At 37.3% G+C, this 27,057-nt stretch overlaps 3 protein-coding genes across 7 annotated transcripts in view; 2 read left to right on the top strand and 1 right to left on the bottom strand.

The window, feature by feature from the left end:
- Positions 1 to 1,596: 1,596 nt before the first annotated feature.
- Positions 1,597 to 18,404, bottom strand: LOC129001205 (protein lines-like). Its single transcript, XM_054428417.1, has 2 exons — positions 18,109 to 18,404; positions 1,597 to 5,086 (listed from the first exon to the last, which is right to left on the bottom strand). Exon 2 carries the CDS (start codon positions 4,933 to 4,935, stop codon positions 3,139 to 3,141), a length of 1,797 nt encoding a protein of 598 aa, XP_054284392.1. The 5' UTR covers positions 4,936 to 5,086; positions 18,109 to 18,404; the 3' UTR covers positions 1,597 to 3,138.
- A 489-nt stretch (positions 18,405 to 18,893) lies between these two features.
- On the top strand, positions 18,894 to 26,926 carry LOC129001889 (all trans-polyprenyl-diphosphate synthase PDSS1-like). 2 transcript variants are annotated; one of them, XM_054429354.1, is made up of 2 exons: positions 18,894 to 18,966; positions 25,458 to 26,926. In XM_054429354.1, the coding sequence occupies exon 2, from the start codon at positions 25,651 to 25,653 to the stop codon at positions 26,860 to 26,862; it is 1,212 nt and encodes a 403-aa protein (XP_054285329.1). In that variant the 5' UTR covers positions 18,894 to 18,966; positions 25,458 to 25,650; the 3' UTR covers positions 26,863 to 26,926. The 2 variants fall into 2 exon arrangements, with proteins under 2 accessions (XP_054285329.1, XP_054285328.1); XM_054429353.1 differs by having other exon boundaries at positions 18,952 to 19,064.
- LOC129001888 (serine/threonine-protein kinase MRCK alpha-like) overlaps positions 18,917 to 27,057 on the top strand; it is a 69,656-nt gene continuing 61,515 nt past the window's right edge. For all 4 annotated transcript variants that reach the window (XM_054429352.1, XM_054429349.1, XM_054429350.1 and 1 more), the window contains exon 1: positions 18,917 to 19,060. The gene's annotated coding sequence lies outside the window, so the exon portion shown is untranslated. The remainder of the gene's footprint in view (positions 19,061 to 27,057) is intronic.

Genomic DNA, 27,057 nt, shown 5'->3' with positions numbered 1-27,057 from the left:
AACTTAGTTTTTAACTGAAGTGTCCATTAACTGAAACCAATCAATATATGATTTCCATAAGCTTAACGGGTAAATGTTTTGAAATTTGGGGAGCTGACCCAGCGAATACAGAATAGAGGTCCCTGTAAGATTAACTATTGGGAATATACAACAGATACCTAGTAGGAATTTAGAGGTTTCCAAAAGTTTCACACATCACATATCCCAAAAATATTATTTATACTCAATAGTAATGCATAAAGAAATTCCTTTGAATACAGGATAACTGCGTAATTCCTATTGAGGGCAGTTAATTGATTATTACTTCTCAAGGGACAGGGTAAATATGCTACCCAGCACCAAGAGGATCAGAGATACGAGACATTTATAGGTAAATGACCAAACATCTTGGGACTGTGCAGAAACTAGTTTCAGGTATTACTTCACTTCACCAAGTTGATAGTTAATCCTGTAAGGAGGTAATCAAGCAGTTCTTGCCACTTGAAGACAGCTCATCCTAGCAATCAACTGTATCAGCAACTCCACAATTTGGCTCCTCAAACTTAATCAACCAAGAGAGTCAGCAACACTCAATTACATTAAGTGTTATAAGGGTGTATGTTTAATAATGTTTTAGTTAGTTCGGTACATACTTTTCACTGTTTCAGTAGTGTGGTACCTGTACAATCTTTTTTACTACTTATAAGATTTATTTTATAGTATCTGACACATTTTAATATTTTAAATGAAAAAACTGTATTACTGGTGATAGTGGTTGGTATGTGCCAATCTACCGTTTTGCACTTATGCCAAGAGGATGAATTCCATTACTAACTAATCATAGTGCATAAAATTTGACAAATAGCATTACCAAAATTGAATATTATTTAAGAAATACAACCCTTTGGATGGAAGGAAATCACTCGTCCAACTTTCAACTATCTGTAGGCTACATGTAATTAGTCATTTTAACTCAATTTTTAATGTTTTTGTAAAAACAAGTACCTACATTTCTTTATAAAGTGTTAGGCCTAACATGCAAAAAAAGAAATCTAATTTTAAAAAATTACTTAAAATTAAAAAATTTTATGAACATTTGCTTGGTCAAGATTTTTTTATCAAAGATTTTTTTGAAAAAAACACTTTATATTAACAAATACCATCTTCAAAACAACAATCTCCTTGTCAAATCACCAGTTTAGTGAAACTGATGGTGCACTTGTTTATTTTGCATTTCTAATAAAATGTGATATGCAAATAAATGACTAATGGCCCATAAACATCTTTTACTTTTTGTCTTCCTCCAAGTCTAACTTCTTTACTCTTAGAGGTTAAAAATGAAATATTTATATGATAAAAAAATAAAGCTTATGCACAAAAAACTGAGTGTACAGTGTAGTTACATCTGTAAAAAGTAGTTACATTTTTAGCCAGAACTCTGAGTCCATCCCTCATACTATACATTACAATGTAAAATAAGACAAAGTTAGTCTTTTTTCTACTAGGCAAAAACTGGTACTGTATTATTAAAAATTTAGGCCTAACATATTTTGGGGGAAAAACTAGCCAAAATAATACAAATTAAAATTTATTAAAAAATATATATACCACATTATATACAATGATTCTGCTATTTTATTGACATTATATTTATTTACATTTCAAATATAAAAATACAATATATTACAAAATAAATACACTCTATGTCATGGGCCCTATATACAGAATAAAAACTGAAACTTTTAAAGTTTTCAGGCTAAAATTGTTTCTCAGGATGGACAAATAAAAATGTTGTATCCTTTAAATGGCATTAAAATGGTAATTTACAATTACGCTTTTTGTGAATAGTTTCAATGATTTTTGAAGAATTAACTAACTAACATACAACTAACTATAAAGTTTATGTTGAATCTGTAATTTATTTCCTGAATCATATAGGCTACTAACTGACGAAGCCTTAGAAATATTTGTTTCTATATGCTGAGTATAAGTTGATAATATTCTGCTTCTTCTTTAAAACAAGGTATACAAATAATGATAGAACAAATGTATTAAAATATCTCTTTCTTTAGCAATTGAAACAAATATTTTGTTGCTGTTTTGAAACTATATAAACAATTTAAAATTTCAATAAATAAATCTTCAATAACATTTTTTTCTCTGGAGTAATTACAATCTGTAAATCATGTTAATAGAAAACACACTTATATTGTTATTTGTATAAAAATATTGTAATTTCAATCATAAGGTTCCTCGGATGAAATATTATTTAGTTCAACATTTGAGTCATCATTATAAAGTATTAATACAATAATAAACTGCTTTTAAATTATCTCCACCAACAAAATAGATAAGTTAAAAGTTCAACATACCAGTACGTTGATACACCAGTAACTTCTGACAATAAACAAATTATAACATTTAGATGGCACTTTACATACAGTATAGCTCTTAAATATAAAACCTTTGTGCATTTATAACTGCCTTAAAGTAGTTCTATTGCGATTAAAGCTAGGAAATAAATAATTCAGCACTTGGTAGGTTAGAGCACCTACTCTCGGGTAACTATGGGGAATAACAGGATGTCTAAATAGACAACCTGGATTAAGTACATGGTACTTAAATCTGAAGGCAAGTATGGGTCTCACTCTTACTTATCATACACTCCACCTTAGACATGTTTAAAAATAGTGTTAAAATGAATAAATCTTCAACCACAAAATATTTGTTAATACTAACTGATCAATTATCTGACACAATAAAGTTGCTATGAATAAGCTGCATTGTACAATTCTGATACAGTTTTCTATTGGATGGAAACCAAAATATATGTGAATATATTTAAATTTCAGTATGGAACTATTAAGTGTACACTAAATTATAAAGCTATTTTTAAATTGGAATGTTACAATTATTTTATACGACAATGAAAATATTAATTTATTTTTAAGTTGTATAAACAAGTTGACACCATAAGGATGATCAATTAACCCTCAATACTACTTACTTTAATTTGTACAACCTGAAGAGTTATTAAAAAAATAATAAATTACTAATAGGCTAGCTATTCAAAATTATATTAATATGAATAAATATAATTTTAATTAAAATTGCACTTAAAAATAATATGACCTACATCGAATGAATCTCAACCCGAGGCTATGATGCAGAGCTTCCTTCGTACAAGTTTTCACACTTCTCGAGTAGCCTCAATACAGGGTTGATATTGTAGGGAAACAAATCCTTGGACACAAGTCTGTCTATTGCGAGTCGCAGGCGAATGATGACACTCATTGTATCATCCAAGTCCTGGGCACACACTGTCACAAACTCAGTCCAATTACGACGGATGTATTTCAACAGGCGAAGCAAATAGAGTAGAAAACAGGTCTCATTGCTGACAAGAAGATCCAGCAAAACATCCGGATCATGTGAAACCGTCTGCAGGAATTGAACAAATGTTGAAATTGGATTCAAAACTCTTCTCAGATCAGGCAGTGTTGTTTCTCTGTAACACAATCCTACAGTGACGTCCAAGCAGCACACCATAGCTTCGATGAGAGCGTCGTCTTGATCAGTAAATAGCTGAACGACCCACTGAGCAACTGGAGTCTCAGGATGGTAAGGGAGAAGAGCCTTCACACACAGATCCAGCTGTCTCAGCACTTCCCTTATACTTCTTTCGATAACGGCCATGTCAGCGTCTGCATCCTCCGTCTCCGATCCCAGGGAGCTGTCGCTAGAAGAATCTGATCTTGTCTCCTTTACTGTCACAGCTACTGCTTTTAAAACCAGAAGAGTAGCTTTTTGAAGAAGTGGCCTATCACCATCTCCAGCTCCTCCGACAAAGCCCCCTCCACCTCCCCGGTAGGGTAAGGAGTCCAGTAACCGCCAGTCCTTGACACTTCGCACGATGAGATGAGCTAAAGCACACGGCTCATCATCCAAGATATCCTGCAGAGCGAGAGTGCTGCCGTAGCATAACACCTCATTGAACAGTCCCAACAAATGTTTCCAGATTACAGGAGGCACTCCCGAATTCAAAAGAGCGACAAAACTGTCGACGTGGTCATAAAATGGCTTGGTGTCTACTACTGATAAGTTCGCCTTCACTGAAATTATCATCTCCCATAAATCCAGGAAGGTGACTATTGTCGACTCGTAGGAGGGTGAGTACGATGAAATAAGAGCGTCAAACCTGTTTATGATTGTCGGCCATTTAGACTCGAGAGCTTTAATGCACAGGCATTTGATCTGACTGCTGTCGTGACTTTCTGGATCATTGACACTCAAAGCGTGACAGGAAGCTATGTGGTCGTCTTCTCCTCTCTGCTCCAATGGATGTTCATCACAATCCTTCCATTCTATGACCCGTTTGAATACTTCCAAAGAAAAAGATACTTTTTGAGGGTTTGAAATAGAGAGAGCGTTATCTGTCAGTCTATCCAACCATCTAGGGTCTACATGAGCTCTGGAGACCAGAAAGAACGATGAAAGTGCCCTCCCAGCCGAAAAACAAACAAATCTATCAGGGTGATCAGCTAATTCTATCAAATGATCCACGAGCCCATATTCATTTCTAACAAGAGCATCACAAACATCCCCGATCCTAGAACACAACAGACCTTTTGCATTCTGTTTAATAGCCACTTCACAAAGCAATTGGACACAACTGACAAATTGCAAAGTTCTGTTTCTGTTCCACTCTGCAACAACAGTGTGCCTGAAACCTTGAATGTCTTCTTCTGTAACAACCTTCATACCTTGAAATGGTTTGCGCAAGCAACTTTCTGACATAGAGCAGAGGCACTGATTTAACAAATTTCTTTGAAGTTGTTCCAAATCTTCATTACAACTTTCATTACGGCTGTCTTCCCTCAGTTTTTGCTTCTTTTTCACTGGTTCACCCATGCCTGGTACCGACAGCGGTACAGTGTTTCCTTTCTTAAGTACCATGAACTCTGATTTATAGAACTTGTTCACTATTAAGTGTCATTCCTGAGAATAGGACATTGTGCAAACGTTTCCAAACTTAGTCTTGAAGCCACCAATAGAGTGGTCATCATAAGTTGTGATCAGCAAGATCCAATCCTCACATCACAAGTCCCTGAAACAAACAAAAATGTATTACTAACTTCACAAAAAAAATACAGTAGAACCTTGATAACAAGACTCTCATGGGGATTATCAAATAAGACTTGTTATCAAGGTTATTGAGGTTTGCAATAACATGTAACTAAAGGGTAAAATAAATTCTAGAGAGTTTGAAAATGACACTCGGTTTTTTGAGGGTGACTTGTTATCAAGGGTCTTGTTAACATGGCTCCACTGTAAAATAGCCTATTAAAAATAATGTTTTTAAATAACAAAACAAACTTTCTTCACATAGTTGACGGTTTCACTTACTCCTTTCTCTCCTATATGTGTTATAGGCCAACGTAGTGACATTACAATCACTAAACGTCTTTGCTACCACATAGAATTCAACATTTGTTTAGGGCCCTACATTTAGGCCTATACTAAATTGATTTCACAATAATAAACAGTAATAAAATTATGTGTAAAGGCTACATAATCAAAGTACCTTGGTAAATTTAGGTGAGTAGACATTTTTAACCCTTAGAGTGCCAGGCGAGAAATAAAAGTAACGCTCAAAAAATGCCGATGATTTTTCCCGAAGGTCGCGCTAAAAATGCCGAGCGCGATCTGGCGATTTTTAGGTTAAAATTTCGTAAAAATCGAATTTTTGATATTTCGACCAACGAAAATCGATGTATCGCATCTAGTAACTTTCGACTCAATGTTAATATATGGGTTAAAAGAATCCGAGTATCCATTCGGTTGTTATGACAACTGTTCAATCATTACGAAACGTCCGGTCAGCCGGACGTTGGCACTTTTGGCTTGTTTTAAAAACGTCCGGTTCCCCGGACGTTGGCACTCAAAGGGTTAAGAGAAGAAAATAAGTTTAGGTTAGGTAGTAATAAAATTAATAGTAGAAACGTATTCAAATGGCTTTTAAACGCTAATATGGGACACAGCCTGGGCAACACAAGATAAAAGAAATTTGGGTCTGGCTCATCTTAGAAGATGAGAACATAGCCTACAAGGTGGCGCAGATGGATCGGGTGGTTTCCAAATACTTGCCAAACTGCCAATTTTAAAGGTATTGGATTTAAATAAAGTTTGAAACGTTTTTTAGCTACAAATGGAAGTTTATTAATAAAACATTAGTAAAGTTAGTTTATAAAATTACATCCATCAAATGCCCTCTTTCTCGAACGACGCATTCTTGGAGTCGGTCCTCGATGTTCCGCATTGCCCCCTCAAGCACATCACCAGGAATTGATGTGATTTTGTTGTGTATTGCTGTCTTCAACTCCTGAATGTCCAGGGTTTGTTCATGTAGATCCTTGCTTTTAAATAGCCCCATAAGAAAAAGTCACATTTGGTGAAGTACGGTGAACGAGGGGGCCAATGGAAATCCCCATTACGGGAAACCTAACGGCCAGGGAACAGAGCGTGTACAGCTTGCAATGATATCCTAGCGATATGTGCAGCTGCCCCGTCTTGATGGAACCACATATTCTCCATGTTGTAATTGTTCTCTTCAAGTTGTGGGAGATGAAATTCTTCAATCATGTTCACATAACGCTGCAAATTAACAGTAACCGCCTGCTCCCTTTCATTTTCAAAAAAGTAGGCTAAGGCCCAATTATCCCTACTTAAGAAACCCCACACTAAACCGTCACTTTGTCACTATGAAGAGGCGTCATATCTAGGGTTATTTGCCTCCTAAAGGAAACTTCGGATCATCATCCCGAAGCAATTCTTGATAACTGTGTACCATGCTCTGTTTCATAGCCATCTTATGTACGGCTTGGTACTTTGGGGCCATTCACCAGCAGCACAGGACATATTATTGCTCCAGAAAAAAGCTGTAAGAATCATAATGTCAGCAGACTACAACGAACATTGTAGGCCCCTTTTTAAAGATCTGGGCATTCTTACAGTTTTCAGTCAATATGTATTGAACATCCTAATACTGCTGAAAGAGAATGTCCATCTGTTTGACCGAAGAGAAGTTCATCACCGCTATGACACCAGGCAAGCACTACATCTTGACATGCCGCGATGTCGTCTCACCCGCACCCTCAAGAGCTATCCCCGCTATGTCATAAGGCTTTTTAATACCTTGCCGGATAAGGTGCGGGATATGAACATCAACTCTTTCAAAGCAGCCATCAGAAATAGCTTGGTAGATAGGCCACTGTACTTGCTGGAGGAGCTGAGTGAAGAGCCACTAAAAGTTATATAAAAGCCCTTCCTTAAAAATGGGGAACGCGTTTTATTTACCGCCACAGCCTGATTAAGTTTATATGTATGTAAATAGTAGTGTTTATTTTTAAATGTATATATAATAACGCAGTCTATCCGACATTGTCGGTCAACGACGCAGCACACAAGTATCAAGTATGTATCAAGTAGGCTGTTGGTGTAGGTCTCTTGGGTTTTTGATGGCCCAGTAACGGAAATTTTTAATTTTATATGTTGACCTAGCCGTTAATGTGAAAGTGAGCCTCGTCAGACCTCATGACAATCAGGTTTTCATCTTCCAATAATTCCAACATCCATTGGCTAAACTGAAGCCTTTGAAGATGGTCTGTTGGGAGAATGTTCTGGACCACCATGATTTTAGGGGTGGAATTTCAGCTCTTTGTTAAGAATCCTTTGAAGGCCTCGATGTGACATTCCAAGAGCTTGAACACAACGTCTCGTAATGACATCACGTCTGCCAGTCTGCAACTGAAACTTTCCGTCCCCCCCACCACAGTGACGAAGAACGCAGAACACCTGGCTCGGACCCATCCAGATGAACAGCCCACTTCAAAACCACCCGATCCATCTGCGACACCTTGTATAATGAAATATCCCTGACCGAGGTAGATTTTTCCATCATACACCTTTACTGTGGTTGTAGGCTACATCTATTTATATAGACCTACTAATATAAAATACCCCGGTTGCAGCAAACTTACAGACTAAGCAAATTTCAATTTAACTGATTGAATTTTTAATCAAATATGCCAAAAAAAAGTCACCTTTATTTCCCATTTAAAACACGTAATATTCAACGAGTACCTAGTTAGGTTTGCTACTACAGGGAAGGGGAGAAGTGTTTTTGCTCAAATAGGCCTACAATATACCGTAATAGTGCAACAAAATAATAATAGCCTACAACAGGATGAAATAACACAACTAGTTCAATTCATTTTCATTCAGTGTGTTCCTATACAATAAGTTAGTTCTCCGGCATTGGACAACACAAAAAGTGGATATCAGTTTATCTATTCAAGCGAAGATTCAAAGACAATTTTTTTTAGCTGAACCGGACACATCAACATGGAGAAAGCTGCCAGTTTTAAATTAGGCCTCCTTTCCTGCGACAAAGCAGGGAAGAGCCGACACAACCCGAGTGAACGCATCACTCCTGCTTTCCCGAGAAACAACAGCTGACGAGGGTGAACCTACAAAACAGTTGCCGGGTAACAGCTGTTTATATTTATTTGTAAACATAGTAGTTCAAAAAGTCTGACATTGGCCCACTTAAAACCCTCTGGGGCGGAGCCGTTTTGATGGATCTGCACCAAACTTCACACAAACCATCCTTGAATAATGCTTAATAATATGCCTGAAGGTTTCATTACAACCTGTCGAGCGGTTTCTGAGTGCATAAGGTACATACATACTTAGTTCCTCTTTTATAGATATAGGTAGATTACATATAACATGCTTGTAGGTGACTACCAACCAAAATACTTAAAACTAGACAAACCACCGTTGGTTTTGAATTATTTTAACCATCAACCCATTGCAATCCCATAACCAAACTTGGTGTACACATTACTGATAACATGAACAACTTTATATATTTTTTAGAAAATAATCAAAAATGCGTTTTTCAAAATATTTTATTTTAAAAATTTATTTTTGAATTAAAAAAAAATGTTGTTGTCATAACCTATTATGTGTTGTATATCATTAGAAAGGGCATAAAAAGAGCTAAAAAATGACACCTTTCCCATGTTTCTAACTTAAACAGGAGACGAGTTATGACTGTTTAGAAGTTTTACCGCAGCTCGATTTTGACCGTTTTTTGAAAACTTTAAATGGCCGTATTTTGGAAACTCTTTGAGATATTGATCTGAAATTTGGTATTTTTTTAAGTCTCCATAAAGGTAACCTCTGTACCAAATTTCATCAAAATCTAAGATGGCAAGGTAAAAAATATGTTAAGTGTGTTGATTTGATATGGACTGACCCCAAGTTGAAATTCGCTTAGTCTGCAGGTATGCTGCGGCGGGGGTATTATACTTTTACAGCTGATATCTAGACAACTTTAAATTAAATAAAACAATAGCAGCTTGTTAAATATAAAGTTTAGCTTACGGTACTCTTAGATTTTAACACGTTAGCAGCGGCAAGTCAAATGGCAGGCGTATATCCCCAGTGCGGCGCAGCCCGCAGCTTTAAAAAACCTCAATTGCCGGGTGTGATTGGCTTACCAATTTTGGTCTGGGGACGAATAGTAAATAACGTGCGGGGATGTCCTCCTTTACGACGAGAGTCGACGTAGTTCGCTGAACACCCACAGATAGCAGTACAGTACTGCTTGGAACGTAGCCGGTTCCATTGGAATTGTATTGCCAAATGGAGGAAAAAGACGGGAAAAATTTGTTAGTTGATTTTTAACCTTGCCAGACGGGGATTTTACGGGAAAGTTTAGTAGCAACCTACCCACAACAAAATGCAAGTCACACACTACACGCTAACGTGGTTTAGGTCCGCTTTCGACCGACGCTAGAGCAAAAACGAAGATATACAAAAGGCATTGCCGAGCGTTCCCGGTCGCGTACAGACGCACCGTACGGGGGCCGAGCACCGTACCCGATCGGGAACGGTCGCACTCAATGTGTTAACAAAATGGACAATTAATTAAAAAACAGCGCACTTAAAGTGTTAAACCAACATGAAACACATAACTTTTAAACAATCTATACTTATTTAATACGCAAGCAGGTTTTTTGTGACAATTACTCCTCCGAAACTACTGAACCGATTGACATGTTTTTGGTGTCGTTGGAAAGAGCGTAACGTGAAGATGTGCAGGAAACTTTCCTTTTTAGGGAAATATTAGAGAGTGAGGCCCTGGGGCCCTTTAAAGCTTCGTATTTCTCCGTAAGATTAACATGGGAAACAAAAATTGTTATGAAACTCCTAATGTTGTCAGAAATTAAAAGTGAGAAGAAGAACATATGTTAATTGTAAACAGTCCAATAACTTTGCTAATATTAGTTTGCCACAAACATTTACTTACTCGGTTGAAATGAAATAGTTACTATTTGAATTTGGGTTGGCGTAATTATTACAATGGGAAAAAACGAGAGAGCCTGGATAAATTGATATACTAAAAAGAAAACTGAATTTCTTAATAACACTGTGCTGCATTTCTTAGTAATCATTGAAAGAATCGATTTGCAAACTAAGTAAACATAGGAAAGTCATAGATCACCACCAAGGAGAAGAAATAGATAAGTTTTTCTTTTATTTATAATCGTTATTATGGACAACCTAATGCGGCTATGAGTAACACTATTTGTAGAAAACACTAAAAGCAAGATCAGCTTTTGAAAAAGGATAAGATATTTACAAGAAATGTTGATTATATCGATCTGTTATGTATATCTTGAGTATTTCTATAATCTTTGAGTCGAATCTTTTAAAGTGATCAGAAATTATGACTGTTATTCGTTTTAAAATAACGCCTGTAATACTTAGAAATTGCTCGAATACGAGCAACAGGGACACTAGTTGGGTATTAAACAACTTGGATTCAGTGTAGGGCCTACCGTAGGCCTACTTGCACAATTCAATGTGGTATAAAAAAAGGAACCGAAGGACGAGGTTAAACTATTGTTCGTTGACTATGTTCATAGCCTAACAAGTGGTGTTGGTTTATTTTTAGGAATCATAGAGAACAAAGCAAAAAAAATCACAGTCTCATTTATGGGTAGATCAGGACAAAAGTAGGTACTTCTGTCCCTCACCACCTGACATTCAAATTCTGAATACAGCCCTCATAATGTGCAGGATCAACAAAATTCCACACCCAGTATCAAATTGGCTACGGATTTTAAAATATAGGCCTAAAAAAATATGATGAAATATTTAGTAAGATGTTAAAAAGCACATAAAAATATTAACCTAAGTCATCTGTTATGTTAATAATAAACCAAGTTCCTGGAATTCTACTGTAGAATTCATTTTTCACTACACTAGATTTGAGATGTTTTTGTTATGTGTTTACAGCCTGCGAAACATCATATTTTCCTCAACTGTCTATTGTTTTACTACCGAAAGTAACATTATTTAAGACAACCCAAAATGTTCCACTGTGAACAACTACAAATATTTTTTATTGTTTTATCAACTGTTTCAATTATTAACAACTAAAGTAAATATTAACTTTAAATTAAAAGCATAGGCCTACGGTAGGCTAACCTAAAAAATTCTACCAGTTTTGTCATGAAGAAAATAATCATTATGGTTTGTAGTGTAGCCAAAAGTAACGTTCAAAACACAAGTGAAAGTAAATTTCCGCTTAATTTGAGAATGACTCGTGAATGATTAAATGCTATCCACTCGCAACCATCTTGGGTTCCCATTATGGAGCTAATAAACATTGGCATCACGTGTCACCGTTTTCTGACCCATTTTACAAGCCTTCACTAAACATTCTCTTTTCGCCTATTTTTTTCAGTTTGAGATATTAGGCTTTCAAGCCTAATACAACCTACCACATTTCATATTTAGCAATGTTATTTCACCTAGACAGCAGCTGAAATGATGCTCACCGATTTTTGTGTTTGGTGTTTGATGTTTTGGTTAACATAGGTCAAGTGACTTTTTACAATGAAGCTAGGCTTAGGGCCTATATAACAAAATTAGTCCTAAGTTATACCGTCACCGTCATGTGGGGCTACTTTGAACTGTGGCGCTCCTATAAACGAAAAGTAAAAAAAAAATGTTTTGACTCTTTGTGTAACACACATTAAATAGGCCTACGTCATCCAAAATACACATTTTCTAAGTCCTTGGTTTAAAAACTTTAAGAATACCGGTACTTTAAGTTATCATAAAGTTTAGTGCAATATTGTTTTAAAAAATTGAAAAAAAATATTAACTGAGATCGCGAGTTACCAAAAAAAAAATAACCCACCCATATAATAAAATAAATCTTACGCGTAGGCCTATATAAAAAAGTAACAAAAGATTGGGCCTTCTAGGAATGCTATTTTTTGGTAATTTGATATTTTTGCATGCTGAATCCAAAAATGCAATCAGTTTTTGTCGGAGAGATTCCTAAGTGGCCGTAGAGTTAAATAATTAATACTAAGCTTCAGTTTTGTCAGTTTTGTTGATTTATTAACATTAGTGGTATGGACGAGTCCAAGTTCTAGTGGCGACTATGGGTGCGTTCACAAAGAAAGCTGGTTACAAGCACTTGTTGGCAAGCGCTTGCAAGCTCGAACCAGCGTGAAAAAAGTCAACATAGTATCAAGCGTGTGCGTTCACAGACAAAGCTTGTGCCGGCTAGCAAGCGCTTGTTACAAGTACTGACAAGCACGCAAGAACGTTTCGTACTTGTTTTCCGGCGCTTGTTGGCCGAACCAGTCAGTTACAAACTACTAACAGTGCAGTATGGATGTCGGTGAGTTGATAGCTCAATTATTTAGAGCTTCCAATTAAAAAAATAATAATTATATCACACGTATTGTGGTTTTTTCCCTGGAATGTTCAATAACGTAACCAATAGGACAAATGTAACATTAATGTATTAAGATGATAGACGAACACATTTAATTCAATATTAATTAATTGTTGGATTTTTATAGATGAAACTTGTATGCTTTTACTTTATTTACCTAGAAGATTAAAACATATGAATATATCTCACAATATTATTTGCATCATAATTAATCAGCTACATAGGGTGCTTAAAACTCCCCTCGAGTATTTTTTAAGTTTTATTATTGGTCCAAATTTGTTCTGGTGCATGGATAGGTTGCTTATTCCAATTCCCCCAAAACTGCAATAAAACACTCAATTTTCTTGAGGATGTAATTAAACGTGGTTAACTCCATTCTCGTATAGGAAAAACCCTCTTTTTGTCCAATTTCAATTGAGGAAATAGATGGTGGTATTCCCCGAACCTACCTCTTCCGCGGTTAATTGCATGAACATCTACTTTCCTTCTACGATTTTTTAATTCTACATTTTCAATCAAAAATAACTCTTCATCACTTGAGGAAGGTTGTCTCAACCAGAGCTGAGACTACACTGCGCTTGAAATGCAAGCGTTTGTTGTGAACACGCAACAGCATTCTCAAGCGCTTGGAACAAGCGCTGAAAGTAAGTTACTTGTAACCAGCTTTCTTTGTGAACGCACCCTAACACTAAAAGGGGTGGAAGGTTTGTGGAGTGGAAACAGCTGTCAGTTGTTTACCAGAGGGGAGGTAATTGCCCGGTGTTGGAACCGGCACTTCAGGTAGACCACAAGCTATGGACGACTGGACAAGCCAGCCTCTTTGGGTTTACCCAAAGTGAGAGTACCCAGTGACATTCCCTCCATTCAGGGTGGTGGGGGTGTTCAGCTCTGCTAGTGTTGATTAAGTTCATAGATCTTTCACCTGCCTGTAGCTTGTGGTTGTGACTGAGTCCTACCTGTCGTGTACGACTGGCATTTTGTGAGGCATATCCTCGACTTTGGAAGTAGCCTCGTCCTGGGAGGTGAAATACCTAGCCCCCAGAGGGGAGGTAAATGCTCCGTGTTGGTATCGGCATTTTCAAGTTGGCCACAGACATGGTCGACTGGGCATCGGGTCCCAGTGACATTCCTTTATCCAGGATGGAGGGGTGTTTAGCTCTAGGAGAGATGGAAGTACATCATAATCTCTAACCTACCTGTGTCTGTGGTTCTTTGGGCTTCGGCCTGCTTGTTGTGTGCGACCAGCATTCAGTGGGCAAATCCTCGACTTTGGAAGTAACCTTTCCTGGAGGTGAAAACGGGCAAGTACCCGCAGCTCACGGGGACACTCAAGGGCAACGTAACTTTCCGCAGTGTGAGGGCAACGGTTTGTAGGTACTTATGCAAACCTATCCCTGTCTCTGAGCACGGACGGTATGGTTATCTTGAGTGTGGGGGGTTCTTCCCGGAACCTCAATTGAGTCAAGGGTGTCGCCACCTCTGGTGGATAGGTTCATCCGGGTGGGTCCCACTTCTATACCTGCCTCCTTTTGGGAAACCCTGATGGCCTGGCAGTGATGTTGGGTCTGACGGGCAAACGAAGTAGATCGGGTGCTGGGTCCGAGCCCGCCAGGGGTATCTGGGGATCTATCGCTCTGGATATCTCTGGTTCCCAGCAATGGGTCAGGCCTCGATCGGGCAGCGGTGTAAATGGGAGGTTGGGGTTCCCCCCGTCAGCGTGCTGATGGTCCCCTTCCTCCTGGCTATTGATGGCGGGTTCTGCCTGTCAGGGATTAGATAGGTCCCGAGTGTTGCTTGCACTAAATGCGTCGGGGCGCTCTACTATGGACCTCTAGCTAGGTTCCGACCTAGTGGAACCCAGGTGGAGTGACGCTTAAACAAGCAGCCGGAATCCCTGGTTAGGATTGAGGGGCAACCCTCTTTCCGAAGGGTCTGCTTCGGCAGCCGGCGAGCCTGATGACCTTAAGTCATCCGCCCATGATGTGCTAAAGGTTGATGCGTAAGCTTCGGCCTACATCATGGGGCCCGGGTATGTCCTGAAGGATAGGTACCGGGTAAGCAGTCAGGGGGCTTCGGCTCTCATGACAACAAATGTAAAATGTAAATGTAAATGTAATGTCAGTTGTTTACATTCGATTATAAACAGACAAAACCACACACGATGCCATGAGAGTAAAATCAGAGTTACAATATGCAATTAACTAGATTTTTAAAAGAAAATGGACAGCATAAAATACAACACATCAACTACGATACATAAACTATTAATCACATCAACATAAATTATAAAACAATAGAATTTATTCACGTAAAATATCAGTAATAGAAGCTAGGCCACTGCCAACATGATCGTCCTCATTCCAATCCTCAACGTCTATTAATGAACGTGCCATAGTGCATAATCCCATAGTAAATATAGGCCCCTAATCCCATTGTGCCTAAAAGTGAAAACGTGCCACAGTGCATAATTTCATGTATCAGCAACTAATAAATGATGTTACATAGGCCTAATCTAATCTAACCCAACACAACCTTAATATTAATGTTTAAATCGCATTTTATGTCAGAAAAGGCATGTCGGACTTTATGCGGATTCGTGACTGTGTCCTTTGAAGTGAGGTTAGATTAGGTACCGGTAAGTTAAAGGTTAGGTTATAATGAACCGACTCATTAATTAATGCAACTTCCAGACTGTTTTTGCACAATTTCATTTCATTTATTCATATCAACGGATACACCATTTACAAAATACCGTAATGTGTTTTAAGCACATGAGCAGAATGAAAAGATAACAAAAAAGTAACAAGATAGGCCTAAGTTAAATAATGACCATGAAACAAAGCAGCATTGCAACAAAAATAATAACAAGAAAACAACAACGTGACAAAAATTACAGATAATAACATTAACAAAGTATTGTACAGATAATAACAAAAAAAAATGTAATATTAATTTGGACTTCACAAAAAGCATACCTATAGATTTTGAAAGTAACAACAACAAATATCTCCTCAAGATTTAACAAAATATAAACTATGATGACATTAAGTTCTACGTGAAAAAATAACAACAAACAACAATAAATCTATGAATGAATAACAAGAATGAAAGAGATTTAGGAAAAACAAACAAACATCAGCTACAAAACAGGCATAACAAAGATAATGTTGGAGCATTTTCTTCTGAAGGAAGACAACTGTTCGTTGAAGAAGTAAACTTGTGATCCGACTTTGTTTCCAAGACGCTGCAATCTGGCCAATCCACCATTGAGAGAGTAGTTAGTTGGTAAGTACAAGTGAGCAAATGTACTTATCCGAAGATCGTGTTCCTCTCGGTATAAGGAAATTAATTCCCTCCAGTAGATCGGTAGAATCGATCTCACTACGGACCAGTTTAAACAAAAAAAGGATGTCGTGCAGCTTTCTTCTGAGATGGAGAGGTTGGACGTTGAAGCGCTCCTAAAGCTCCAAGATTGGTGGGGCACGATACTCATAGCCCAGTCGGACACCTAGGACTCGGAGGAAGCGTAACTGTACTTTATTTATCATTTCAATATGGCCAAGCTGATATGGTGACCAAATATATGAATGATGTGCTCAGCAGGACTCAAGGTAGAAGTAAGTATGACACCAAGATCCCTCACACGATCCTCACGTCTCAGAATATCACCACCAATTTTGTAGTCAAAAGTGCTACATGTTACAATAGAAATAGTGGGTGAAACACAATGAAATAACAATATCCGTTATTTCATTGTGTTTCACCCACTATTTAATTAGTGCAAAAACAGTCTGGAAGTTGCATAAATTAATGAGTCGGTTCATTATAACCTAACCTTTACCTTCCTAATCTAACCTCACTTCAAAACACTTAATACAGTCACGAATCCGCATAAAACCCGACCTACCTTCCTCACATGCATAAATAAGAACTCCCTATTTGGTTTAAAAACGAATTAATTTCATTCCGCATTAAGTCTAGCATAAACAGCTGTTTGCTCTCCTGCTCACTCAGTCCACAATCCACATACCGACCCATCCAGACCAGGCCATATTACCATCAGTATTGCTCAATGAACCATGGATTCGGGATTTTAACCTTCGTTTTACGGCCACTTATGAATCTCTCCGACAAAAACTGATTGCATTTTTGGATTCAGTGTGAAAAATACTGTAAGTAGCCTAAGTAGACATCTAAAAATTACTCGATATGACGATATGGCATTGCTTGGATATAAAATATAAAAATTGCCTAATGTATTTTTTTTATGATAAGTTAGGTACCTTAGATAATTGAGTTTAAATATTCATGTATCTTAGGCCCAGCCCACACGGTGTGACTGTTTTCCTGTCATTTCAAGTTGTGAATGTTTTCTTCATTGTTTAAAGTGGTTAGCCTATGCCGTTGGGAAATAAATAGGCTAAATACTTAAGCTTTATGGTAAGTCAGGCCTAAGTTACTTTTTAAATGGATCTAGGCCTAGCCTATGATTCAAGAACTTGGTAATTTAACTTATTAGTCTACAGTCAGTGGGATGAGTTGGCCAACTGAACACCTTACTAAGTCCTTCTGAGAAGCAACTTAACTAACTTCTCAACTAGAAGCATGCAGCACAATTATGGGACCCGCAGGGCTGGTGACCTTGACCTACACTTGTTGTTGGCTTCGCCAAACACTTCAGTCATATCCCTTTTAATAGCTATAAAACTAAATTAGTTGACACACTGCCGACTAATATCCAAGCTCTAGACCCAAAGCGATTCAAACCTGTACTTCGCCAGAGCCTACTCAGCAGGCCCTTGTACTCTTTAACTTAAAAGAACTGTTTGACGAGCCACTCGCTTTCCCCAAAAAAGTCACATCCGTCAGTTCAGTTTAATTGTATATAGGCCTATGTAAATAACTTATTGTAGTAATCTAATGACGCAATCTATCCAACATTTGTTGGTCAACGATGAAGAGATGAAGTATTTAAGTATCCAAGTTAGGCCTAACTTACATTCTGCAAGTTTAACTTTCTAGGCCTATTTTTTAGGCCTACATTTTAACTTAAACTGAATCATTCATTAATTTATTAAAAATATGACATTAACTCAAGGTTTAGGTCATTTAAGAGGACTAAGATCTGTTTTATAAAGGGGGAACCAAGTCATGAAGTCTTACTCCTTTCGCCTAACAGCTTCTGTTTCAGGACAAACTTTCTTGCCTTCCACCTTTGACAAAGATAAAATTGTTGTGTCCTACAACTAATAAGTTAAGTTAATCCTACATAAATGGTTAAATAAATGAGTATTACTTACCGCGCAAAAATGTATCCAACAACCAATATTGCTCGCGCACTTAACTGTACCCAAACACTTGTTTAATTAAAATTCAGGTTTCATTCATTCACGAAGGGAAGTCTGATCCAATGATTCGATAAACAATAAACGTTCTGAACGATGAGGCTTTACACTCTATGTGAATAAGAACGTTACGTTTGAATGCTGGATGAAGTTTCAAATTATTTTTCACACATATGCGCACAATATAATAATTGTTTTAAGTAAAATAACTCACCACAAGTAATAATAATCTACTCTCTAAATTAACGCCATGTTGAACTATATGACGCCGAACTCAAATGTCCATCTTTATGTTTGTTTTTAGTTGTTTCCAGGCTCAGTTATATTATAAATGAGTATTAAAGTACCTAAGTAAATTAATAAATGGTAAAAAAACTTTAAGGCTGCCAAAATATTTGAAATTAAAGTAATTATGTCTCAACAAACTCAGTAAAAATCAGTTGTTGTACTGATATTGTTGTATAAGTGGCATCCGGGTCTTTACAACGTTGCCACATCTACTGTAGATCCTAAAATAGGATGTAACTTTCTTCCAGTTATTAGCTCTAAAAGAACGAAGGCATTTTAGTTATTGAATTTGCAAGGCGGTATAACATACTTTGGCATACCTTGCACAGTAAATAGTCCAAAAAATGTTTTCTATTCTTCTTTTATTTCTAGATGACCTTTCTAGGAGCATGATGAAATTTGGCAACTTGTGCCATATTTCACACTCCCAGAATTCCTATGTCTGCTAAAGGTGTGGCAGCCATATTTTGTTTAAGGCCAGTGGGGGTCAAGGGGGTTGACCAGTGATCAGCTTATTGTACAAAAGTGTGTAGAGTCTGCAATTTGTTTTAGTTTTTGTGTAATGTTGTGTTTTGAACGATAACGGATTTCCTCGGTCTCTTGCATGTCTTGGACTCATGTATGTATGTCAACCCATTTACCTCTTCTAAACAGGGTATTGGCAAAAGTCGATATTTTCATTTTACGTATAGTAGGCTATACTTTTAACTTATCAATAATCTAGGGCTTAACCTAAATTTGAGGTTGGTAGGCCTAAGTTAGTTGTCAAAACCGCATGAACAATTAGAGGTAATATATTTTCTTAAAAATATTTATCCTAGCCTACTTAGTTAGTTATTTAAGAGTAAGTAATTTTTACTCTTGAATGCTCTTTGCAGTCTTACTTGGCAAATAACTAGGTTTACTAATCGAATCGATAGTTTCAATCGATATTAGCATAGCCCAGTTAAGATATTGTACCCAAACCTCCCCTAAAGTTAGGCGTTAGTTCTAACTTAACTTAAGTTATACACTACTTACTGTACCTCTTGTAAAAATGGTGTTACCGTGGAAATAAATGAATTGAATTGAATTGAATAGGCTAAAAAAAGTCAAGAGTTTAGAAAATTTTAAATGCCTTACACAATTTTCATGGATTTGCAAGTCAACTGATGATGTTAAGGCCGTGTCCCCTTATTACACTTTACTAGATACAGACTCGTCTTCAACTACGAGGCCCTCTCGGGTCACGGGCGATATTTGGAGTCACAATATCTGCTTGCCTGTCAAAGTACCTAGTAATAGGAAACAGTACGGTAACTTAGCCAAGTAAGTTAAATTTGGCTATGTTGCTTAGATGAATGCAAATTTTTACTCTTGAATGCTCTTTGCAGTCTTACTTGGCAAATAACTAGGTTTACTAATCAAATCGATAGTTTCAATCGATATTAGCATAGCCCAGTTAAGATATTGTACCCAAACCTCCCCTAAAGTTAGGCGTTAGTTCTAACTTAACTTAAGTTATTCCTTCTCGAGATGGAGACCTTACTGCTTTCTTAACTTATGTTAAGTTACTGCTGCTCATCTCCTCCGCATTCCTCGGGATTGAGGGACATTTAACTTAACTTAAGTTCGGGAACAATTCTGCAGAGAACCTGCGATATATTATTGGATTAAGTTACTTGAATATCAATAACTTAAGTCAAGTTATCGATAATGATTCCGTTCCATAACTTAACTTAACCCTAGAGCTGGCAGTCATTTTACTCTGTAGTGGCAAGGGTTTTTTAGGTGCCGCGCAACCATTTTTTAAAACACTTAAAAAAATATAGGCCTATAAATAACCAAGAAAACATATCAGGCTTATTATATACAATTTTGGTAATTATTTACCGTATTTACACTGGGATATAATGTAATTTTGATACTGTATGTCTACTTATAACAGTATTTTTATCGCTGAATCCAAAAATGCAATCAGTTTTGGTCGGAGAGATTCCTAAGTGGCCGTACAGTTAAATAATTACTTAATAAGTTATTAAGCTTCAGTTTTGTAGATTTATTAACATATTTGTGGTATGGACGAGTCCAAGTTCTAGTCGACTAACACTAAAAGGGGTGGAAGGTTTGTGGAGTGGAAACAGCTGTCAGTTGTTTACATTCAATACTAAACAGACAAAACCACACACGACGCCATCAGAGCAAAATCAGAGTTACAACATGCAATAACTAGATTTTTAAAAAGAATAAACTTTGGTACTGTTTAGAAAATACATTAAATCAACAACGATACATAAACTATTAATCACATGAACATAAAATATAAAACAAAATAGAATTTGTTCGAACGTAAAATATCAGTCATACAAGCTAGGCCACTGCCGACATGATCATCGTCCTCATTCCAATCCCCAACCATTGGCTAATGCCTCAACGTCAGTTGAATGTGCCATAGTGCATAATCCCATAGTACATAGCCTAATCCCATTGTGTCTAAAAGTGGAAACGTGCCACAGTGCATAATTTAATGTATCAGCAACTAATAAAATGATGTTACATAATCTAATCTAACCTAACCCAACCCAACCTTAATATTAATGTTTAAATCGCAGTTTATATCAGAAAAGGCATGTGAAGAAGATAGGTCGGACTTTATCAGGCCCGGTCTGGCCAGGGCGGCTGGTCGGCGATCCCCGAGGGCCTCCGGCTCAAGGGGGCCTCCAAAAGCCAAAAAATCAATTCAAAAAAATTTAGTTTCCAAAAAAATATTTTGTTTAACTGTTTCACAGCGACGTAGTCTTGCAAAAACAATTTTTAATAAACAACTCTTTTTTTAATTGAATTACAGTTAGGGGTAGCCCCTAAGTACAGTGATAGTCACTCGGTACTAGAGGATAGTCACCGATTTCACTGCAACGCACCGTTCGAATCAGCTCAGTGCCCAGTGCTCCGCGGTAGTGACGAGACATTGCCGTGCCGGCACGTCTGCGATATGTCTGGTGTCTGGACTCAAGCAGACAGCTTAGCGCTTGTACTAGTAGCCTATAGTGATGGGACAACCGACTGGAAAAAACTATCGACTAGTCAATTTGTCAATCGGTTGTTTTTAAAACCAGTGGTTTTTTTTCATTCGAATGAAAAACCGAGAGAATTCCACTACAACAACACCTAGTGGCGTTCAATCGGTGCAGTGGTTTCAGTCATTGCAAAGAAAATTATCGAATATAATTTTACTTTAAACATTGGAGTTTTCCCGCTGGATTCCTATTGTTTGTTGTCATTGGCATTAATATTTTGTTACTTTGGTATAAACCGTAATAGAATGAAAACATTTACAATAAATTAAAAATTTTTAGTTTATTACATGACTGCAAGATTTAAATTATTCAGTAGGCCTAATGTCTCTAACTCAGTATAACAAATATTCCTTTTTATTTGTTACCTGGTTTTTAAAACAGATTTTACTACAAGCATTAAAATCTAAATATCTAAATCATCAGTATATAAAACACAGTGTCTTGGCAATTTTATATTTTTTTAAACAACAAAAATAAATGCAATTTTGTGTATCATCCCTAAAAACTGTTCCCAATTCCTATCCGTCAGTTTATCTACAACTGATTTTATTCGACCAGTCAGCCTCATCTCAACACCAAAAGGTCGAGTTTGGTGTTACGACTAGTTTAATCACCGACGACTGTTTCCAGTCATTCCTACGTAGTGGGTTATGACGTATTGTTTAAAAGATTACTAACACGTGAATCGTTCAGTTTATAAAATGAAACGTGTGCACCCAAGTGGCGCAAGTAAAATAAAAATGGATAGGAAATATTTCAATATAAAAACAAATTAAAGTCAAACTGTTTGAACTTACGGTTAGCAGGTTAGCTGGTTTCAGTTCCGATTCTGCTAACAATGAGAAGTCGCAAACAGGCAGGCAGAAATCACCAGAAGTTTTTTCTAAGCCTTACAACGTTTAAATTAAAATACTTTTGATTATATCTGTTTGTCTTTGTTGCTGAAGTACAACTATGGAGTAAAGTGTGTGATAAACAGTAAATGTGGTCCATTCATAGATGTATTCAAAATTCAAAAGTGGTACGAGATATGCTTTTTTACCATGTATGGCAAAAACTCCAAGAACTAGGTTTTGGTCTTATTTTTAAATTGAAGACTTAAAACAATTTTAAGAATAGGCCTTTAAATTTTATGGCAGCTGTAGAGGTGAATAGAAATACGAGCAAATTTTATATCAAACTAGCTGTACCCTTTAACTTATTTTCAAGATGAGCTCGTTCGCATGGTTCAATCACGTCCTGGTTGAAGTTTGTTCGCTACGCTCACTCACCTTTAGGTTGGAGCTCATTTGCTGCGCTCACTTGCCTTCAGGCTAGCTCGTTCGCTACGCTAACTCGCCTCCAGGTTGAAGTTCGTTCGCTACGCTCACCTTTTGGTTGCAAATTAGCTGTTGTCATAAATTTAAAATAAATAAATAGTGCTGCACCCTGTTGGTAATCCTTGTAACTTTAATGCTATTGAACATCATAGAACAGAACCAACTTGTTTAATTGAAACAGCTGTTAAGATTAATTTATTCCTTTTAAATATGAAACATCATAAGGTTAACATTGGAAACTCCAGGGCCACTGAAGCGGAGCCCGAAAGCCCGATCAGAATAAAAACTACTTAGTTGTCCTATTTAATGCCCAAAGAATCGGTGTACCGAATTTCAGCCTCCTAGGTAAATGGGAAGTGGGAGAATTAGTGATGAGTGAGTGAGTCAGTGAGGGCTATGCCTTTTATATATATAGACTAGCTGTACCCGCGGGCTTTGCCCCGTTTAACTTCATATGTGAGCTCGTTCGCATGGCTCAATCACGTCCTGGTTGAAGTTCGTTCGCTAAGCTCACTCACCTTTAGGTTGGAGCTCGTTCGCTGCGCTCACACGTCCTGGTTGAAGTTCGTTCGCTACGCTCACTCACCTTTACGGTTGGAGCTCGTTCGCTGCGCTCACTTGCCTTCAGGTTAGCTCGTTCGCTACGCTACCTCGCCTCCGGGTTGAAGTTCGTTCGCTACGCTCACTCACCTTTTGGTTTCAAATTAGCGTTGTCAAATATTTAAAAAAAATAATAGTGCTGCACTCTGTTGGTAATCCTTGTAACTTTAATGCTATTGAACATCATAGAACAGAACCAACTTATTTAATTGAAACAGCTGTCATGATTCATTAATTCCATTAAATATGAGTACTCATTAGGTTAACATGGGAAACTCCAGAGCCACTGGGGCGGAGCCCGAGAGTCCGATCAGAATAAAAACCACTTAGTTTTCCTATTTAATGCCTAAAGAATCAGTGTACCAAATTTCAGCCTCCTAGGTAAGTGGGAAGTGGGAGAATTAGTGTTGAGTGAGTGAGTCAGTCAGTCAGTGAGGGCTTTGCCTTTTATATATATAGATTTAAAAAATTGATTCATACCTTGGAATTAAATTTATTATTACAAAGATTTTAATTTATGGAAAATTAGCAATTATTAATTTAATCGAAATTATCAAAAACTTTTAATTATTTAAAACCACATTAGGCCCCTTTTATGCACCTGCAGCATGTAGCAAACATATATGCTAACTAATTGTTGCCGTGAGAGCACCCCATGGTCCTTGTTTTATTTCTGGCTGGGGGCCTCAAATCAAAATCTAGCCGAGGGCCTCCAATGGAGCCAGACCGGGCCTGGACTTTATGCGGATTCGTGACTAGCCTATATTAAGTCCTTTGAAGTGAGGTTAGATTATTAAAGGTTAGGTTATAATGAACCGACTCATTAATTTATGCAACTTCCAGACTGTTTTTGCACAATTAAAATAGTGGGTGAAACACAATGAAATAACAATATCAAAAATGCCAAATTCGCTAGTCCGCAGTCTAGGGAGTTAGTTCGCGAGCTCTGAAACCCAATTTCTTATTCAATGACTAACTTTATTCACACTGATTAAGTAACTCCAGGATTACATATTCTCGAGCTCCGAAACCCGCCCTAAAAGCATAACAACTTAAGTTACACTCAAATTTTTACAATAGCTTCATGTTTTTTGTTGTTTTTTTTTTGTCAAATTTTGTTGCATTTTCAACTTTTTGATCGCAAGCTAAGCTCAATCCATTTATACTTATTGGTCGATCAAAAACTGAGAAGAATGTAGGCCTACTCTTTTGTAATAGAAATATCTGCGCTTGGTAGTTGAACATTCCTATTGCATACTGTAGGGCCCTTTTTACTCGTCTCAGGATCGAACCAGATATTTACTGAGTACCTAAGTTATTTGGCTAAGTATTTATTTAACCTATCCCAATCCAAAGTGTGTAGTTAAGCTACAGCAATTCTCACAATAACTAGCGTTAATGATAAAGATTAACCATAGCAGCTATCAAAAAGAATCTTCAGATGTGAATATCACAAACTTGTTGTTACAAGAATTTTTACAATAAGTTAAACCTGTATACCATATTTTATTGCTCTCTGTTATTTGATAGACATAATAACTGGCCAGACATTCAGTAGGCCTACACTACTACTAGCTTAGTACATTAAAAGACTGTCAATTTCTTCAAGGCCAGCTAAAGTTACAGACTCCTTTGTATTTCAATGTCTGATTTTGCTATATTTGGGTATGATAGAGAGTTGCAATTTTGCTTGCAATAATATTGTAGGCTATTAGTGGTATTAAATAACTATAGTTCGGCCGCTTAGAAAGCGACCTCCTCCAGCATTGGTTTAGCATTAGCGCGCAGGTCGTTTTCTAAGCGGCCGAACTATAGTCTAAATTAATTTCATATAGGCTACCAATCCAAGTATTAGGCCTATGTCAGTCATTGAACTGCCAGTAGGCTACATTTATCAACATTTTATAATGAAGTGAGTTATGTGGCCTAACTAAATTAAATCCAAGGGTTACTTTGTATTTCCTGTAAGCTTTTATCACTTTGTAGATGTGCTCTTTATCTCCAGGGCGCTAGCTGAAAGTTTATGTAATTTGTGTTATAGGGTTGCTATGTTTGGTGATCAACTCGTTAACTGGTTCCAATTCAAAAGTGATCTATCTACAGTCGTTAACTATTCAATACCTCTAAGGATCTGATTTAAGAAAGGGCTACGTGCTAAATCTAAGTAATTGCCCTAAGTAACACTCCAAGATCAGTGACAGTAAATTGAATATTTTAAAATATTAGCCAGTGCTATGTGGAAGTCTCAGTCCATCTTGAAAAGTGCAAAAGAAGTTTTCTTCCTAGTGCAACATAGACATAAGTTCACGGGAAAGACGCTGGTGTTTAACTTACCATTTTTCCAAGTGGGGAAAACAACTTTGACTGCTCGAGCAATATTTTATGACTTTAGTTTGCTTAACGAAATGAGGCCCTTAGTTGAGATGAAGAGACTTTTTTCAACACAAGTGGAGCTACCCTCTGACTCCACTACTCCTTATCTACTAGTCAAATCTGATTTAACCCATTTCTACACCAAGATCAAAGAAGAGCTGAGGTTCAACACTAGTCAAGATAGTCTATACAACGTGTCTTCCTATTATTTTGACGGCAAAGGAAAAGCAATAAGACCAGTTTTGATCATTTTAATGGCTAGGGCCATCAACAAACATTTACATTTAAACTGTGATTTACTACAAACTCAGAAGCAGGTTGCTGCAATTTCCGAGATGATTCATGCGGCATCATTGATGCATGATGATGTCATTGACCAATCGAATCTTCGTCGGGGAAAGCCAAGTGTAAATTGGGTTTGGAATCAGAAACAAGTAGCGATGGCGGGAGATTACATCCTAGCTGTCGCCTCCATGATGATCGCAAGGCTGCGGAATGATGACGTCACTATCACCTTGAGTCAGTTTGTGACGGATCTTGTTAAAGGAGAGTTCATGCAACTGGGTTCAAGAGAAGTAGAAGGTGCGAGGTTTACACATTATTTAACAAAATCCTACTGTAAAACAGCGAGTTTAATTGCCAACTCATTGAAGGCTGTTGCAATCCTCGGTGGAGCCGATGCCAAAACTACTGAGATCGCTTACGAGTACGGCCGCAACATCGGCATTGCATTTCAACTAGTCGACGACTTGCTGGATTTTACTTCATCGTCTGTTGCTCTGGGTAAACCAACAACGACAGACCTCAAACTGGGCTTGTGTACAGCACCTGTGTTGTTTGCGTGTGAGAAGTTTCCTGAACTTAACTGCATGATTATGCGAAGATTTCAAGAGCCTGGAGATGTTGAAAAAGCACTAGAGCTAGTTTACAACTCGGATGGTCTTGATGAGACCAGATATCTTGCAGAGAGGTATTGCCTAAAAGCCACTGAAAAGGCTGAGCTTATACACGAGTCACCCTATCAACAAGCTTTAATAGTCATGTGTGACCAGGTTATAAACCGAACTAAGTGAGCTTTGTGAATTATATTGTTAAAACTAGTCAGGATTAGAAAATAAATAGACATCGCAACCTAAACTTTGTATTGTATTTATTAACTACATATTAGGCTAATTTGAATTTACAAATTATCCATTAAAATATGACCGAGGTGATTTGAGCCTTTAAAAGTATATTATCCACGTTAGTTCTATTTACCGGTACTTTAT

The sequence above is a fragment of the Macrosteles quadrilineatus genome, unplaced genomic scaffold (genome assembly GCF_028750875.1).
Source record: "Macrosteles quadrilineatus isolate MER2022 unplaced genomic scaffold, UCM_ALF_1.0 Scaffold_8__2_contigs__length_117827958, whole genome shotgun sequence".
Classification (NCBI taxonomy): domain Eukaryota; kingdom Metazoa; phylum Arthropoda; class Insecta; order Hemiptera; family Cicadellidae; genus Macrosteles; species Macrosteles quadrilineatus.
The sequence above is the reverse complement of the archived record's forward strand: the minus strand, read 5'-3'. Positions and strand labels throughout refer to the sequence as shown.